Consider the following 15,075-nt stretch of genomic DNA (forward strand, 5'->3'; position numbering starts at 1 on the left):
AAATATGATTTAATTTTTTTATTTATTTTTTAGTTTTAGGTTTACACAATATCTTTATTTACATTTATGTGATGCTGAGGATCGAACCCGGTGCCTCATGCAAGCTAGGCGAGCACTTTATCTTTGAGCTACCACCACACAGCTCCTGGCGGGGACATCTGACCTCATGCCAGGGCCCTTCCCTGACCTTGTCTGCTAGCCCGGGAGCACACACGTGGCCTGTCTGACCTGGCTGGATGCCCCGATTCCCACCCCTCCACCCCCGTGCACTGCTGGGAATCCTGTGGTCCTGTGCCCTCCCTTCAATGCCTAACCCGCTTATTCCCAAGTGCTCTGGGGAGCCAGAAAGACAGTGCCCACCCACAACTAACAGTATCCTGTTGCCCACTGGCCAGCTGAAATCACAACAGCTCATCATGGACCTTGCCTGAATGCACCCAGCATTTTAACCCAGCCACCATTGTCCCCCCTACTCTAACCTGTCCCATCTCCAACCAACATTCCTCTCCCAATTTCCCTCACCATGATAGAATAAGCTGGAACATTTCACAAAATTTATTAAACAGAAACAATGAACCATTGAAGAGAAGGGATGACAACACCTAAAGGGACTCTTCACAACCACTGGAGGCCACAGGTCGGCCCGCCCCCCCTCCTGGGGCTGCAGAGGAGGAGCCTCCTCTGTCTCCACGCTGGGGCCCTCCCACCACAGCCTCCCTTTCTGAGGACCCAGATGTGCCTCTTGCCAGGACAATGGCCTCTGGCAATGAACACTCACTTCCATTCCGGGAGCCCCCTGAGGGGCTGACTTGCTGTGGGGTGGCCCTTGCCCTATGGCTGGCACAGAAGGGTCACAGGACACTGGAAAGCATAACAGGGAACAGGCCCCCCCCCAGCCAAGGAAACTGAGTCACAAGGAACAACGGGGGTGGAACGTCAAAGCACAGTCCCTGGCCCTCCCCCTCCATCTAAGGTCCAGTGCTTCCTGCCCGAGGGGAGGCCGCGGTCTTGATCACCGAGGGGGTGAGCGTCCACCACGCCCTCGCCGTCCATCCTTCCCGCCGGCTCCCGTCTCCGACTCCTGGGGACTGGGCTCAGGGCCTCCTGGGAGGAGCTGCTCAGATAAGAACACACACACATCTCCACGAGAACAAGCGGCAGGCAGCTGGCCTAGATCTACACCGAGAAAGCAGAGGTTGAGCTCACGACACTGGACAGGAGCGAGCAGAGCCTTGGCTCGCCCGGAAGCTCACGGCACGTGCCCGGGCCTGGAGGTGGCCGGCCGCGAGGGCGCGGTCCTCTGCCCGGGGTTGACACACACCTCACGGCTTTGCACAGGAACGATGGCTAGCGTGGGGGTGGGCGTTTGCTTGAGGTGGGTCACTATGGGGCTTACAGATAAGGCGGGCTTCCAGGGACAGGGACGGTCGCACCCTGTCCCGGGGACCGTGAATCGGGTTGGGGTTTTGCCTGCTGGGAGAGCCAGGCAGCTGGCACCCTTGAGATGGACTCTCTTCCCCGACGTCTCCCAGTCCAGTGCAGGTGGCAGGTGACCTCAGCCCATCCCCCCACTTCTAGGCCTGCAGCCCTAGACTGGCAGGGTTTGGGGTTGGGGTTGGGGCTTCCATGAGGAGGGGCACCCCTCCTGGCTCCATCTGGTGGCAACTATGGTCATTGGGGTCACTGGAAAAGTCTGGTAGTGGTGGTGGCCAGGGCCCCTTTGGGGAGCTGGGGGGATCCAGGGGCTTGATTTGGGCTGGGTGAGCCCTTCCCTGGGCCCTGCTCCTGATGTGGGGTGAGGGTAGGCCCTGGCGCGAGTCCTGCCCCTCCCTCCAAGGCTCTGCTGCCTGAGAGGAGAGGTCTTCTGAACCTATTTGCCTGGGGAGATCTCAGGGTGGCCAATCTGTCTGTCCAGCCCCATCCTCGTTTCCTGATACCTCCAGCAAGGGCTCCTAGGCCTCCCGCTCTTCCTCCTGGGCCAGACTCTCTGGCATCCAGCCAGGCCCTCCTGGACTGGCATCAGAAACCCTGCCCATCCGACCTGGGGTGGGGGCCCCCGGTGCCTCATCGGGTTCTGCCTGGTCTAGGCCTGCAGGGACCTGAGCATTTTCTCTTCTCTGAATGGCAGGGGATGCTATGGCATCATCAGAATCCGAATTATCTTCTGCAGGGTGCTCAGGCTCAGGAGCAACTGCACTGGCATCTTCATTACCTGCGTAGGGGTGGGAGCGGTCATGGGTGGCAGGGCCAGACTCAGTAGCCTCTCCATGGGCCTGCACATCCTGGGAGGCAGCTGGGTCTCCACTTTGTACTTCAGCTCCCTCTTCACCTTCCACCTGCTCATTCCTAGCTAGGGCAGCCTGCACAGCCTCCTGGAATTCATCTTCCTCGCAGTCATCAGGGATGCCCAGGATGAGCAGTGAGCATTGTGCATTCACGCCCATCCACTGACACCAGTCCTGCAGCATCGCCAGCGCCATAGCAGGGGACCTGGTGGGAGGGAGCATGATCCGACAGGGTGTGAGCTGAGGGTGGCAGTCTCTGCTGCAGCCTGTGAGGGCAAAGGGGAGAAAAGGATGTGGGTGCCAGACAGCCCTACCCCAGGGACAACTGGAGACCTGCCACCACCCTCCCCAGCAATAGCCTAAAGCATCTTTCCTTCCTTCCCCGTGTCGCAGCCAGAATTCCCCATTCTGGTCCTGCAATGCAGCGACTGAGTCCCTGACTATACGTCTCATGTCTGTAGTGAGAACCCCTTCCACCTGGGCTGACATCCGCTGATCCGACCTTAACAGCAGAAGCCCCTCCCATTACCATCTGCAACCCTGCAGCTAGGAGCTCTCCGCTCCTCTTTCCCAGCACGGGATCTAGAGTTTCCGATCCTGGATCCTTGATCCCTGCTACCTGGCAACACCCTCTCGCGACTCCCTTATCCCGAGCCAAGAGACCCCTCCCCACACACAGCCGGAGCCTCTTCCTCTCCCACTGTCACCTCCATCTCTGCAGCCAGAGCTGGCCCCAAAGCTTCAGCCAGGAGCTCTCCCTTATCAGACTCCTGCAGCCGGGAGGCTGCACCACCTCCGGTCTCTGCATTCGTCCTATTATGTCCCCTTCCTGCGTCTCCCTACCGGGGCAATCTAGCCTCTTCCCAGGGTATTCGCGGTCACTGTGGGGTCCCTTCCGAGCAAAGCCCCTGGCTGCCTGCTCACTTCAATTCTGCTGATGTTGTGGATGCCCCCAGGGAAATGCCGCCTTCAGGTTGCAGAGCTGTTTCTGGAGGTCGCCTCAAAGTCCTGCAGCAGGAGGTCCAAGAACACCTCAGTCGACCTCCTGGGGCTGCGCAGTCGGCTGGCAGGAGGAGAGAGGGATGAGGTGGTCTCCCAGACCCTAGTGAGATTCTCACTTCTCCCAGAAGCTCCAGGTAGATGAAGGAGAAAGATCTCAGTGCCCCTGTGTAGGACAAATGGCTGGACAGACTGAGATGTCAGTATTGCCAGTGGTGACAGGATCTGCAGTGGTAAGAGCTTGACGTGGCAAGGCCTGGAGCCTCCAGGATCAACAGGCACATCCATTGGCCCTCCACCAACAAGATGGCCTAGTGGAAGTGCAGGGAGAAGGGGGGAGGGGTAGCTGGAAAACAGAAAGCTCATGGTGGGGGGCTGGGGCTGGAAGCTTAAAGGTAGTGGACAGCTAAGTGTTGGGACTCCAGACTGGGTCCCCAGTGTCACTCTGTATTTACAAGTCCACCACATTATTCTAAGGCCCTCTACAACAGGCAGAGGCTAATTCTCCCTGACTCAAGAGCCTCATCGCAGCTCCTTATGCTGCAAAGCCAGCCTTCATCACCTAGGAAGCCATTGCAATGAAAAAATGATGAGTTTCATGTCATGGCTTCACTTTACTTTTTTCTTTTTCTTTTTGACAGTGCTAGGGATCAAACCTAGGGTCTAAGCATTCTATCACTGAACTGCACCCCCAGCCCTGAAAGCTGTGTTCACTTTGTAGCTAAATAGTGGTTTTACACAAATCACTGAAGATCTCTGCCCCTCCTCTATAAATATGCAATAAGAACACCCTTCTTGCATGGTTGTCATGGAACTTTACCTTCCAGTGGGCATAGTAAATGACCATAAGGACCCAGAAAAAGAAAGGGGTGATGAGGCCAACAATGGTGAGGATATTGAAAGTTGGTTGTTGCAGCCACTTTTGAAGGCAGCTTTTCCCTGGGGCAACCACAACATCTGCAGAATCAAAGTGAGCAGGAAACCAGTGGTTCTAAGTCTGAGCTCTGAAGAAAAAAGTGATGTGACGAGAAACACTGGAACTGCTTTACCCCCCCAAAAATGAAGGATTGGCTGAAGTGAGACATTGTAGGTCTTTTTCTGCAGATGTCGGTCAAGAATGGCCTTTGGGAAAATTCAGCCAATCTCTGTCATGTCTGGGACTGGCTGTCCATCTGGTAGCAGCCTTGAGAGTTCCCCAAGACTGGGCCCCAGTACAACCCTGAGTACCGACCTTCCATGACCACAAACATGAACAGTGGGGTAGCTGCGGCAGAGGCAAAATACATCTGATATTCCAGGCACAGTGGAGGTGAAGAATTTGCACATGAATTCCTGTGTTAGATTGATTTTTTAATGTCCCTGATTCTCCACTTTCCCCGTATCAACACCCTTTATATTATGACTTCAAAACTATTTCCATTACAAGATGGAGTCTATTTCCCCAATTCAGGAGTCTAAACTGCTTTAGGGACTGCTTTGGAAAATATAATTTCAGGTGCAATGAATTCTTATTACTATCATCATGGGTAACATTGTCCCATTACATCACATGTTTTTGGATTTGTACTGTATGCCAGGCATTGTATTTAAAAGAACTACACTGGGAAAAAAAAAAAATATATATATATATATACACACACACACACACACACACACACACACACATACACACACACACACCATGAGGGTACATCCTTTCCATGGTCAAGCACTCATTTACCTGAGATATATAAATTCAATCCAATCAGGATTTGAGCTGCAGCATGACTTGAATTTAGATCATTTAGCATCAGGCTCCAAGAGCCTTGAAGTTGGAATCTGTCCTATGTATATTATAAGTTGCTGCCTTTAGATGCTAAATTCAGGCAGGACTTTGGGGTCTAAACAGCACAGTGAATCAATTTCTGTCTCACCTCCCTCCCTTTCCTCCTCTCACCTCCCTCAGTCTCAGCCATATTCTCTGTCCTTTTGCACTCATAAAATAAACCCATTAGGAGGATACATAGATGGGGAGAATTAACTATGCATTTGGAATTCCTACAGATTCTAATCTGTCTACTCAGGCCACACAATCATTAACAGTTCTTATCCCAGCAATTTTTCCACCAATGGCTGGGCCAATCTTCTGTTTTCCAAGCCCATGTTGCCAGGGAGGAAAATGGCCATTGGTATGTGCTTGTCTCTTTCTTTCTATCTCTCTGGAATGTAGTTACTTTAGAATTCATTAAATATACAACTCTCAGATGTCCTTCAAAAATATATGACATTGGGGCTGGAGTTGTCACTCAGTAGTAGAGTACTCACCTAGCATGCATGAGGTACCGGGTTCAATCCTCAGCACCACATAAAAATAAAATAAAGGTATTGTGTCCACTTACAACTAAAAAATGTATAAAAATGACATTTCTATCATCTGATATTTTTGCAGTTTGTTACAGTGCAATTAGTGGTTTTTCAGGACCTACCTTCTAACCAGAAGTCAAAAAAAAAGCCTTCTCCAGATCCACAAAGGAACTTCTTGCTCTTGAGACATTTTAAATGATCACTCCCTTTTCTTCTTGGTTTTGGGGGTTGAACCCAAGGTGTCACGCGTATTAAGCACATGCTGTATCACTGAGACACTGAGATAAAAACTTCATCCCAATGGCATCTCTTTAAACACTAGAACAATATAACATAGCAGGAGCTAGATGCAGTGGTGCAGGCCTGTAATCTCAGGAGCTTGAGAGGCTGAGGCAGGAGAATCATGAGTTCAAAGTCAGCCTCAGCAAAAAGTGAGGTGCTAAGCAACTCAGTGAGACCCTATCTCTAAATAAAATACAAAATAGGGCTGGGGATGTGGCTCAGTGGTCTAGTGCCCATGAGTTAAATCCCTGGTACCAAAACAAACAAAACACACACACACACACACACACACACACACAAAGAGTATCCTGTGTATGTGATATTTTGGCACCAGAGGGAAAGTTATCCAATGGATTTATAATTTCCTTAATGTATATTTCTAAAGAACTAGGGAAATTGATAATGATAGCTTGCTTTTGCTCCCTGGGTAGGAAAATTGTAAGTAGACACAATTATGCACCAGATTTGTCAATGGGAACATGTATAGACCTGGTTCACTGAATATTTTTCTGAGATTCATGTCGGATTATCATCTGATTGTTAGAAGTTCCCCTTCCTTCACCCTATCCCATCTACTTTATTAACAATCTTCTCGAGTTTTTATGTAGAGTGCTGAAATAATGGAACATTGCACAGCCAGATTTGGGAACTGATGTTGGCTCCCTGGTTGAGGTGCAATTAAGTGCTGAATAACAAATAACTCTTTCTTCCTAAGATATGAACAAACTTTATATTCATTTTTACTGTCCAAATTGTTACACACACACACATACACACACATCTGTATATATAAATTTAGTGCTTCCTAAATATACTATATGATAATGATACAGACTGGCAGCACTGAACATATTTATGGTTACAATTTTCTCCTATTCTAGGATCATTTAGGGAAGCATATATCACAGCTTGTGTGGTGGCATGTAGGGAAAATTAGCAGAAGCATCTGACAGAAATAGGAGACTCAGTGAATAGTGAGTAGATGGTTGGAACTCAGTACAATGATATGTATGCTCACTACACAGGGTGCATAAAACATAAACCCCTGAGAACTAGACTTTTAGCACACCAGCCTCTAGTAAGAAATGCACCATGGTTTTCTTGGGGTAGAGGAAGATGTTAAGTTCTAGGGCAAGCCAGTCAAGATTTCTAGTTGTTGGATCTGAAGCATCTTCAGATGGTGGAGTGAGAATGACACTGGCAACTGACAAGTTTCCCCATCTGCAGTCTGAATATTTTGGTGACAGTATAGACATAGAGGTTTTGGATAACCCATAGACAGTAGTCAGTTTTGATGACTGCACATGTGTCTCTGTCATAGTCCATTTTTTATTGCTATAACAGAGCACCGGAAATTTCTGTAATTTATAAATTTATAAAGAGGCTTATTTTGGCTCATGGTCCTGGAAGTCCCAAAGCATGGTGCTAGCACCTGCTCAGCTTCTGGTGAGGACCACATGCTGCTTCATATATTGTGGAAAATTGGAAGGGGAAGCATTCAAGAGCAGAAGAGGGAGACAAAGAGCTAATCCAGTTTATAACAACCTACTCTCACACAAATTAATTTATTCCCATGAATACAAATCCAGTTTCATGAGAAACATACTAATCCCTCTTAAAATATCCACTTCCCAACACTGCCACCTTTGCAACCAAATTTCCACATGAATTTTGGTATGGACAAACTACATCCAAATCACAGCAGCTCCTTGGAGAAGCAAGAATTGTGTCCAATGCCAGATGATTTTACATGACTATGTCCTGGACTTCTTACTGAAGTGGGTTCAGTAAGAAGGTTCAGACTCACAGATATTTCCAAAAGCAAAGTCTGTAAAATATGGTTGTGGTGAACTTCCTGAGTGGCCTGTAGCAGGAGCTCCACGCATGATTTACCACAGTAGTCAAGTCTTTAACATTTATTCCCAATCTCTTAGACTTTTGTTCAATGATATCTTGAAAATCGGGTGAGAAAAGGAGATCACGGACTTCTAGGGATGGGATGTACACCAAACCTTGTAACTGTGACATATTTCTTTTGAATATTCTACTGCTTGAAGAAATTAAATCAAAGATAATAGAGTAGCAAGGGTGAGAAAAGTAGGCAGTCTAAGGATTCAACAGGGAGGACTGGGGCTGTAGCTCAGTGGCAAAGTGCTTGCCTAGCATATGTGAAGCACTGTGTTGGATCCTCGGCACTACATAAAAAATTAACAAATAAAATAAAGGCATTCTGTCCATCTACAACTTACAAAATTTTTTAAAAATATTCAATAGGGGCTAGTAAGGAAAGATAACAGGATCCCATCTGATTAGCAGACATATACCATTAGGTACAGTTATCACAAATAGAATAGGAGTCATTAGGTGCTATCCAGGACTCATGGACATCATTGTCTTGGGAATGTTCATCTTGGAGTTCATATGATCCCTTTTGATGAAGACGTTGTCTTATCTAGTTAGGAAAAGGAAATATTAGGCTATTGTTTATAGTTCCTGGTGTATCAGGTAAAATCATACCTATGACCATCTAGGTCTAGTATATGCAAATAACAAGGCAAATAATATGTACTCTTGCCTCCCATGGTATGTATTTGCATGGTGGAAAGTATATATGATTGTAAATACTTTGGCCATGAAAGAACCTTTGTAATGTTACAGTGGAAACATAGATTGACCTTGTGAAATATTAATATTAATAACACTTCCTTCATAAAAACTCATCTAAAGAAAGCTAAGCATTATTTAAAATCTAGCACTTCCACACAACTCATATAATGCAAACCCTAATTATTCTATCATTCCTTTTTCCAAGACAAAAGAACAAACTCTTTGTGATTTTCCAGGGACTCTCTGAAAAGTCTCAAAGATGATTTTTTATCAAAGAAGACATCATTTAAAATTTATTTTTAGAGGAAAAATGTCAAAAGTTGTCAGAGGTTTGAATACTTGGTTATATAGTATCATGCACCATTGAAAAACACCCCTTGACCACCTATTCAACTGAGGTGACAATAAAAAGATATTCTAAAAGAATATAGGAGATAACATGATCATAGAAAAAAACAGTTCTTTTTAAATTTTTTTTAGTTGTAGATGAACACACAGTATCTTAATTTATTTTTATGTGGTGCTGAGGATTGAATGCAGTGTCTCACACGTAAGAGGCAAGCATTTTACCACTGAGCTACACCCCCAGCCCCCACTTAGGTCTTTAATAGCAAGAAACTTGCTTTCCTTAAGTAATTAAGGACATGATTGTTCTGTACTGCATATTTATGTTCCCATAAAATTCATTTTTTGAAACTCTGACCCTCAATGGGCTAGTATTAAGAGGTAGGGTTTGGGGGAAGCAATTAGATTTAGATGAAATCATAAGAATGTGGCCAGCGTGATGGAATTAGTATTGTTATAAAAAGAGACACACTAGTAGTTGCTCTCCCAGCAATGTGAGGATACAAGAAAGTTGCCATCTTCAGATCATGAAGACAGTCCTCAGAAAACACTACGTAGGTGGGCCAGTTCCTTGATCTTAAATCTACCAGATTTTAGAACTGTTACAAATAAATTTTTGTTTAGGATACCCAGTGCATGGTATTTTTTCTACAAGCTTGAACTGACTGAAACAATAATAAAGTCACCATAAACAGAAAGTTATCCCAATAAAAATCTGTGTTTTCTAAAGTAGATTACTCAATTAAAAAAAAAAAAAAAGCTTTTACAACCTACTTTTAAGGGCATACCAATAATCCATGATTATTTTAACAGAGAAAACCCCCAAGTTCTAGTTTTTCATTTGATACTAAACTGTTTTTCTTTAAAAAAAAATAAAATAAATACAAACTGTTAAGATTTTACCCAGCTTTGAACATGAATAACAAAATTTATTTTTTATGAAATTTCTATGACTTTCTGGGTCCAGTCAGGCTTTTTCACTTCATTTTCATCATCTCATTTTTTAATCATACTACTCTGTTTATTTTTGTGTATTTGTGAGAATTTCCATAATAAAATATGTTTTAAATTGAGTTTTATTTTGATAGTGTTATATTATAAAACATCAGAAAATTTCCTTCTTTTTAAAAGAATTTTTAGTTGTTGATGGACCTTTATTTTAATCATTTATTTATATATGATGTTGAGAATTGAACCTAGTGCCTCACACATGTGAGGCAAGCACTCTCCTATTGAGCCACAACCCCAGATGGTCAAAATTTCCTCCTTTAATGAAGATTTTCAGGCAGAAAAATAGAATTTTCTGATGGACCATTAATCAGTACATTAACTTAAATCTTCTAACAGTTACATAGACACTGACAATGAAAAAAAATTTTTTTAAAGATTGTACAAATTACTATCTGTTACTATATTAACAAAAGACCACCACAAGTTGGAATTTTAAGCCGAAATCAGAAAGGTTTAATAAATCTAACATTAATTCTAGATAAGGGTGTGGGCTCTGTAGTCAGTAAGATGTAAGTGTGTATCCTAGCTGTGCTCTTTTCTGTTTGTTCCCAATGTTTTTTGGAAGATCATTTAATTTCTGTGGACCTCGGGCTCAATGTTTATAAAGTAAGGATAATAAGATTTCTTTTTTAAAATATATATATTTTTAGTTGTAGATGGGCACAATATCTTTGTTTTATTTATTTATGTGGAGCTCAGCCTCAAGCCCAGGGCCTTACATATGCTAGGCAAGTGTTCTACCACTGAGCCACATCCCCATCCCCACGATTTCTTGATTAGAAAACAAGGCCTGGCACATGGTAAGTGCTCAGTAAAGGATTGCAGTAAATATACTACCCCATTTTAGTCTTAAATGCACATTTTTCCATATTCAATCATCTGTGAAATTGAGATGTATCCTGTAATTGATGCCATTAATTCAAGGAGTTTTCCTTCCTTAGTGGTATACAATAAAATAATGGAGTAGTACTACAAATTCATAGCATCTATATTCAATATAACATAGCATAACAATCATGATAAAGTTATATTCCCAATTTCTATTTTAAGATTATTTTTAGGGCTGGGGCTATGGCTCAGAAGTAGAGCACTCCTGTAGCACATGCGAGGGCCTGGGTTCAATCCTCAGCACCACATAAAAATAAATAAATAAATAAATAAATAAATTCAAGTTATTGTGTCCAATTAGTACTAAAAAATAAATATTAAAGAAAGATCATTTTGAATAATTACTTTTATTTAAATCAATTTCTAAAGCTGAGCAAAGTATTTCCAATACACCATGAATAGAACAGTTTGAGACAATTAATTTTGTAAAAAATCATTTATCAATTCCATTTTTTGTGTAAAACATATTGGAGAAACCTAGCCAATCAATATAGAACTATCACCACATGAAAAGGTACTTTATCAAACTTGGAGTCTAAGAATGTGCTAATAAATGTTTCTGTTAGCACATTCAAAGTTAACTGTCTATGCCTTTCCTTTTAACTGTTTTTAAAATTTTCACATATCCTCATTGTTATCTTCTGTCCCAGGTACAGTACAATGCTGGGGAGGAAGAGGGTTGGTTCAAGCAACCCTCTAAGCAGTTTTCTGCTGTCCCTTCTTTCCAATCAGAGATTTGTGGATTTGAGGGTTCACACTTCCCCCAGCTACAGTAAGAGAATCACAGCCCCCTAGCCTTGGTAAGAGAACCTGATCCTTCATCACCATGGATTGCAGGCTGCAAGTGACATGGAGCGATACACTTTACTTTGAGATCCTTGGAAGCATTACCTGCCAGCTGCAGCACCTCGACAGTGAGGGTACTCCACAATCATAGCACATACACTGCAGTAGTGGCACCACCTGTCCGTGGCTTGTGGTGCGAGTCTTCAAGCGTCTGTGGATGCGGCCTACAGGAAACTGTAGTTCAACTCTTCATGAATGACAGACTGCCTTGGCCTTGGCTTCCCACTATCCTTTCCAGCTTTACCTCCAGCCATGGTCTCACCGCCTCTGTTTCCATTTGACCCGGGAGCACCCGCTGCTGTTGGCACCGCCACAGCCACTGTCACAGCTCCCAATGCCCCTCATCTCATTTTGAACAATCATTACTCAATTCCTTAACAAAGTTCTTTCTTTTTGCCCTTATTGCTTATAGCAGTTTCATTTACATACACTGATTATGATTTTTGATCATTAGTAACTTTTGTTTTACAGAGACAATTGGGGAATAAATAATTTCAAAGTATTAGTTATATTTTATGGCAGACTAGCAAGGCTTATGGAATACACCTCACAATTGTTTATAGACAAAGATTTATTGACAATATAATTTCTAAGTGTACCCAAAAAAGAACAACTTTATTAATGAACTTTTTTGTTTTAGTCAGCTTCTTTGCTACTGTGATCAAAACTCCTGATAAGAACAATTAGAGGAGGAAAAGTTTATTGGGGGCTCATAGTTTCAGAGATGTCAGTCTATAGAAGCTGGCTCAATTGCTGGGGACTCAAGGTGAAACAGAATATCACAGTGGAAGAGTGTGCTAAAGGAAGGAGGCTCAGAACATGGCCACCAGAAAACCTAGAGGGGGTGGGATAGGGAGAGGGACAGAGAAATAGCACCACAGACGGACTCCAATAGCCAAATACAAATATATACCCCATAGCTATGCCTCAGTTCCCACCTCCTCCAGCCTCACCCTACCACTTCAGTTACCACTCAGTTAATCCCGATCAGGGGATGAATTCACTGGTTGGGTTAAGGTTCTCACAACCCAACCATTTCTCCTCTGAACCTTCTTGCACTGTCTCACACCTGAGCTTTTGGGAGATACCTCACTTCCAAACCATAATACCTGTGTTAGTCAATTTTCATCACTGTCACCTAAATACATAACATAAACAACTTAAAGGATGAGATTTATTTTGGCTCACATTTTCATAAATTTCAGTCTAAAGTCCACTAATGCCAACATAGAAACATCATGGTGGCAGAGCAAAGCTGTTTACCACATGATAGCCTGAAAGAAAAAAAGAGGGACAAAGAGGCTAGGGACAAGATACATCCTTACAGGAAATGTCCCCTGTGACTAACTTCCCCCAACTAGTCCTCACCTACTACCACTCCAACCACCTCCCAATAATACCATGAAACTGTCAACTCATGAGTACATTGATTTACTCATGAGGTCACAGCCCTCATGATCCAACCAAGTCCCAAGGGCCCCTCCTCTGAACATTGCTGCATTGGGAACAGGCCCTTTAAAGCATGAGCATTTGGGGGGATGTTCTAGACCCAAACTATAACAAGACTCAAATCTGTAAGAGACCTTCCCTGTATTATAAGAAGAAGAAGAAAGTACCTAAATTTTTGCTTGGTGTTTTTCACTTAGAAATTTAAATTCACTTACAAATAACTGATATATTTAATTAATATTCATTATTTAACCTAGTATAGCCTACAGTTTAGTTAACCACAAAAATTGGAAAAATGTTGTAAGCATATTATGAAACATAATTATTATGGAAATGAAGATTGTCAGAATAAGTCAATTTGATTAAACTCAAGTTTATTATTTTTGTAAACATAAATATCTAATAGATATAATGTTAGGTTATTTGAATAGTGAGTCTGGATGAACATGAGAGAAAAAATTAATATGTGTCATAATTAATAATGATGACTTGGGCTGGGGATGTGGCTCAAGCGGTAGTGCGCTCGCCTGGCATGCGTGAGGCGCTGGATTCGATCCTCAGCACCACATACAAATAAAATAAAGATGTTGTGTCCACCAAAAACTAAAAAATAAATATTAAAAAATTTTCTCTCTCTCTCTTTAAAAAAATGTTGACTCAGAAAAATAGCTGCTTTTATTAAATGAAAAAAAATTTTTAACTATTATTCTTTACTAAAGATTTACCTTAGAAAGTCACCCAGAAGACCAAGCTGACAAGGCAGACATAGAGGCACAGCCAAAGCTTCCAGAAGACTTAAAGATGCAGAATAAATCCGTCTTTATACTAGGCACCAGCAGGGAAACCAGCAAAAAGCTCTTAAAAGAAATCCTGGAACAGAACCTGTTTTCCAGAGTCACTCTGATTGGCTGGAGGAAGCTCCCCTTTGAGAAAGAAGCTTATAAAAATGTGAATCAAGAACTGGTGGACTTTAAAAAATTGGAAGATTATGCTTCTGCCTTTCAAGGTCATGATGTTGAATTCAGTTGCCAGGGTACCACCAGAAACAAAGCTGGGCCAGAGGAATTTGTTCATGTTGATTGAGATTATGTGCCAAAGTCTGCAGAGCTGGCAAAAGCTGGAGGGTGCAAATATTTCAACTTGTTTTCCTCTAAAGGAGCTGATAGGTCAAGTAAATTTTTATAATTAGAAGGGAAAAGTAGAAGCCGGGGTTGGAGAATTAAAATTTGATTGCTACTCAGTACTTAGGCCTGGAGTTCTGTTATAGGCAAGAATCTCACACAGGTGAATGGTTGGTTAGGAAATTCTTTGACTCCTTACTAGACTCTTGGGCCAGTGCGCACTCTGTGCCTGTGGTGACTGTGGCAGGGCAAAGATGAACAACATGGTGAGATCAAGTGACAAGCAGATGGAATTTCTGGACAACAAGGCCACCCACAACCTGGGAAAAGCTCATGGTGTTCTCAAGCCATAACCACACTGCAGAAGTGCTTTTGACCACAGACTTCAACATCTATCACTAAATCTGTAATTTCAGGGCTTCAAAAGAATTGGTGTGCTTTACCTTGGCTGTTTGATTATTCTCAGCCACATAGATCCAATTGGCACATGACTGTCCTTTGCACTGGTGGCTCAGGGCCTGGTTGTACATATACATAACTCAGGGAACTTTTGAGAAATAGAGATTTATAGAGCCTATTTCAAACCTTCTGTATCAGAACTTGGGGGAGTGGGCATAGGAATCTGCAGTTTGGTTTTGCTTAAAATTCCTCTGATGGTTATGATGCCACTGATTGGGAGACAGCTTTGAAACATTCCTCTGCAGTCACAACAGTAGTATAAACCCTATGTGCCATGCAGACAAGTGCTGTGCTAAAATTGTTGACATCCTTGTTCTAATTAACAGAATATAACTATGTAAATGCATATTGTGCCCTTACTATTATATATATATATATATATATATATATATATATATATATATATACACACACACACACACACACACACACACACACAC

General features: G+C 43.1%; 1 protein-coding gene and 2 pseudogenes across 2 annotated transcripts; 1 reads left to right on the forward strand and 2 right to left on the reverse strand.

Annotated features, from left to right (window-relative positions):
* Positions 1-540: 540 nt before the first annotated feature.
* On the reverse strand, positions 541-3,610 carry LOC125614339 (paraneoplastic antigen Ma6F-like). Of its 2 annotated transcripts, none has more exons than XM_048796986.1 (2): positions 3,210-3,610; positions 541-2,551 (listed from the first exon to the last, which is right to left on the reverse strand). In XM_048796986.1, exon 2 carries the CDS (start codon positions 2,505-2,507, stop codon positions 1,953-1,955), a length of 555 nt encoding a protein of 184 aa, XP_048652943.1. In that variant the 5' UTR covers positions 2,508-2,551; positions 3,210-3,610; the 3' UTR covers positions 541-1,952. The 2 variants fall into 2 exon arrangements, with proteins under 2 accessions (XP_048652943.1, XP_048652944.1); XM_048796987.1 differs by lacking the exon at positions 3,210-3,610 and adding an exon at positions 2,993-3,137.
* A 7,846-nt stretch (positions 3,611-11,456) lies between these two features.
* Positions 11,457-11,860, reverse strand: LOC125614340 (annotated as a pseudogene).
* Positions 11,861-13,350: 1,490 nt separating this feature from the next.
* Positions 13,351-14,529, forward strand: LOC107152547 (annotated as a pseudogene).
* Positions 14,530-15,075: the final 546 nt, after the last annotated feature.

This window comes from Marmota marmota, unplaced genomic scaffold (assembly GCF_001458135.2).
Source record: "Marmota marmota marmota unplaced genomic scaffold, marMar, whole genome shotgun sequence".
In the NCBI taxonomy this organism is placed as follows: Eukaryota; Metazoa; Chordata; class Mammalia; order Rodentia; family Sciuridae; genus Marmota; species Marmota marmota.

Bases quoted from the DNA above. Each gene is read 5' to 3' on its own strand.
- LOC125614339 (XM_048796986.1), bottom strand. From the start codon at position 2,507: ATGCTCCCTCCCACCAGGTCCCCTGCTATGGCGCTGGCGATGCTGCAG.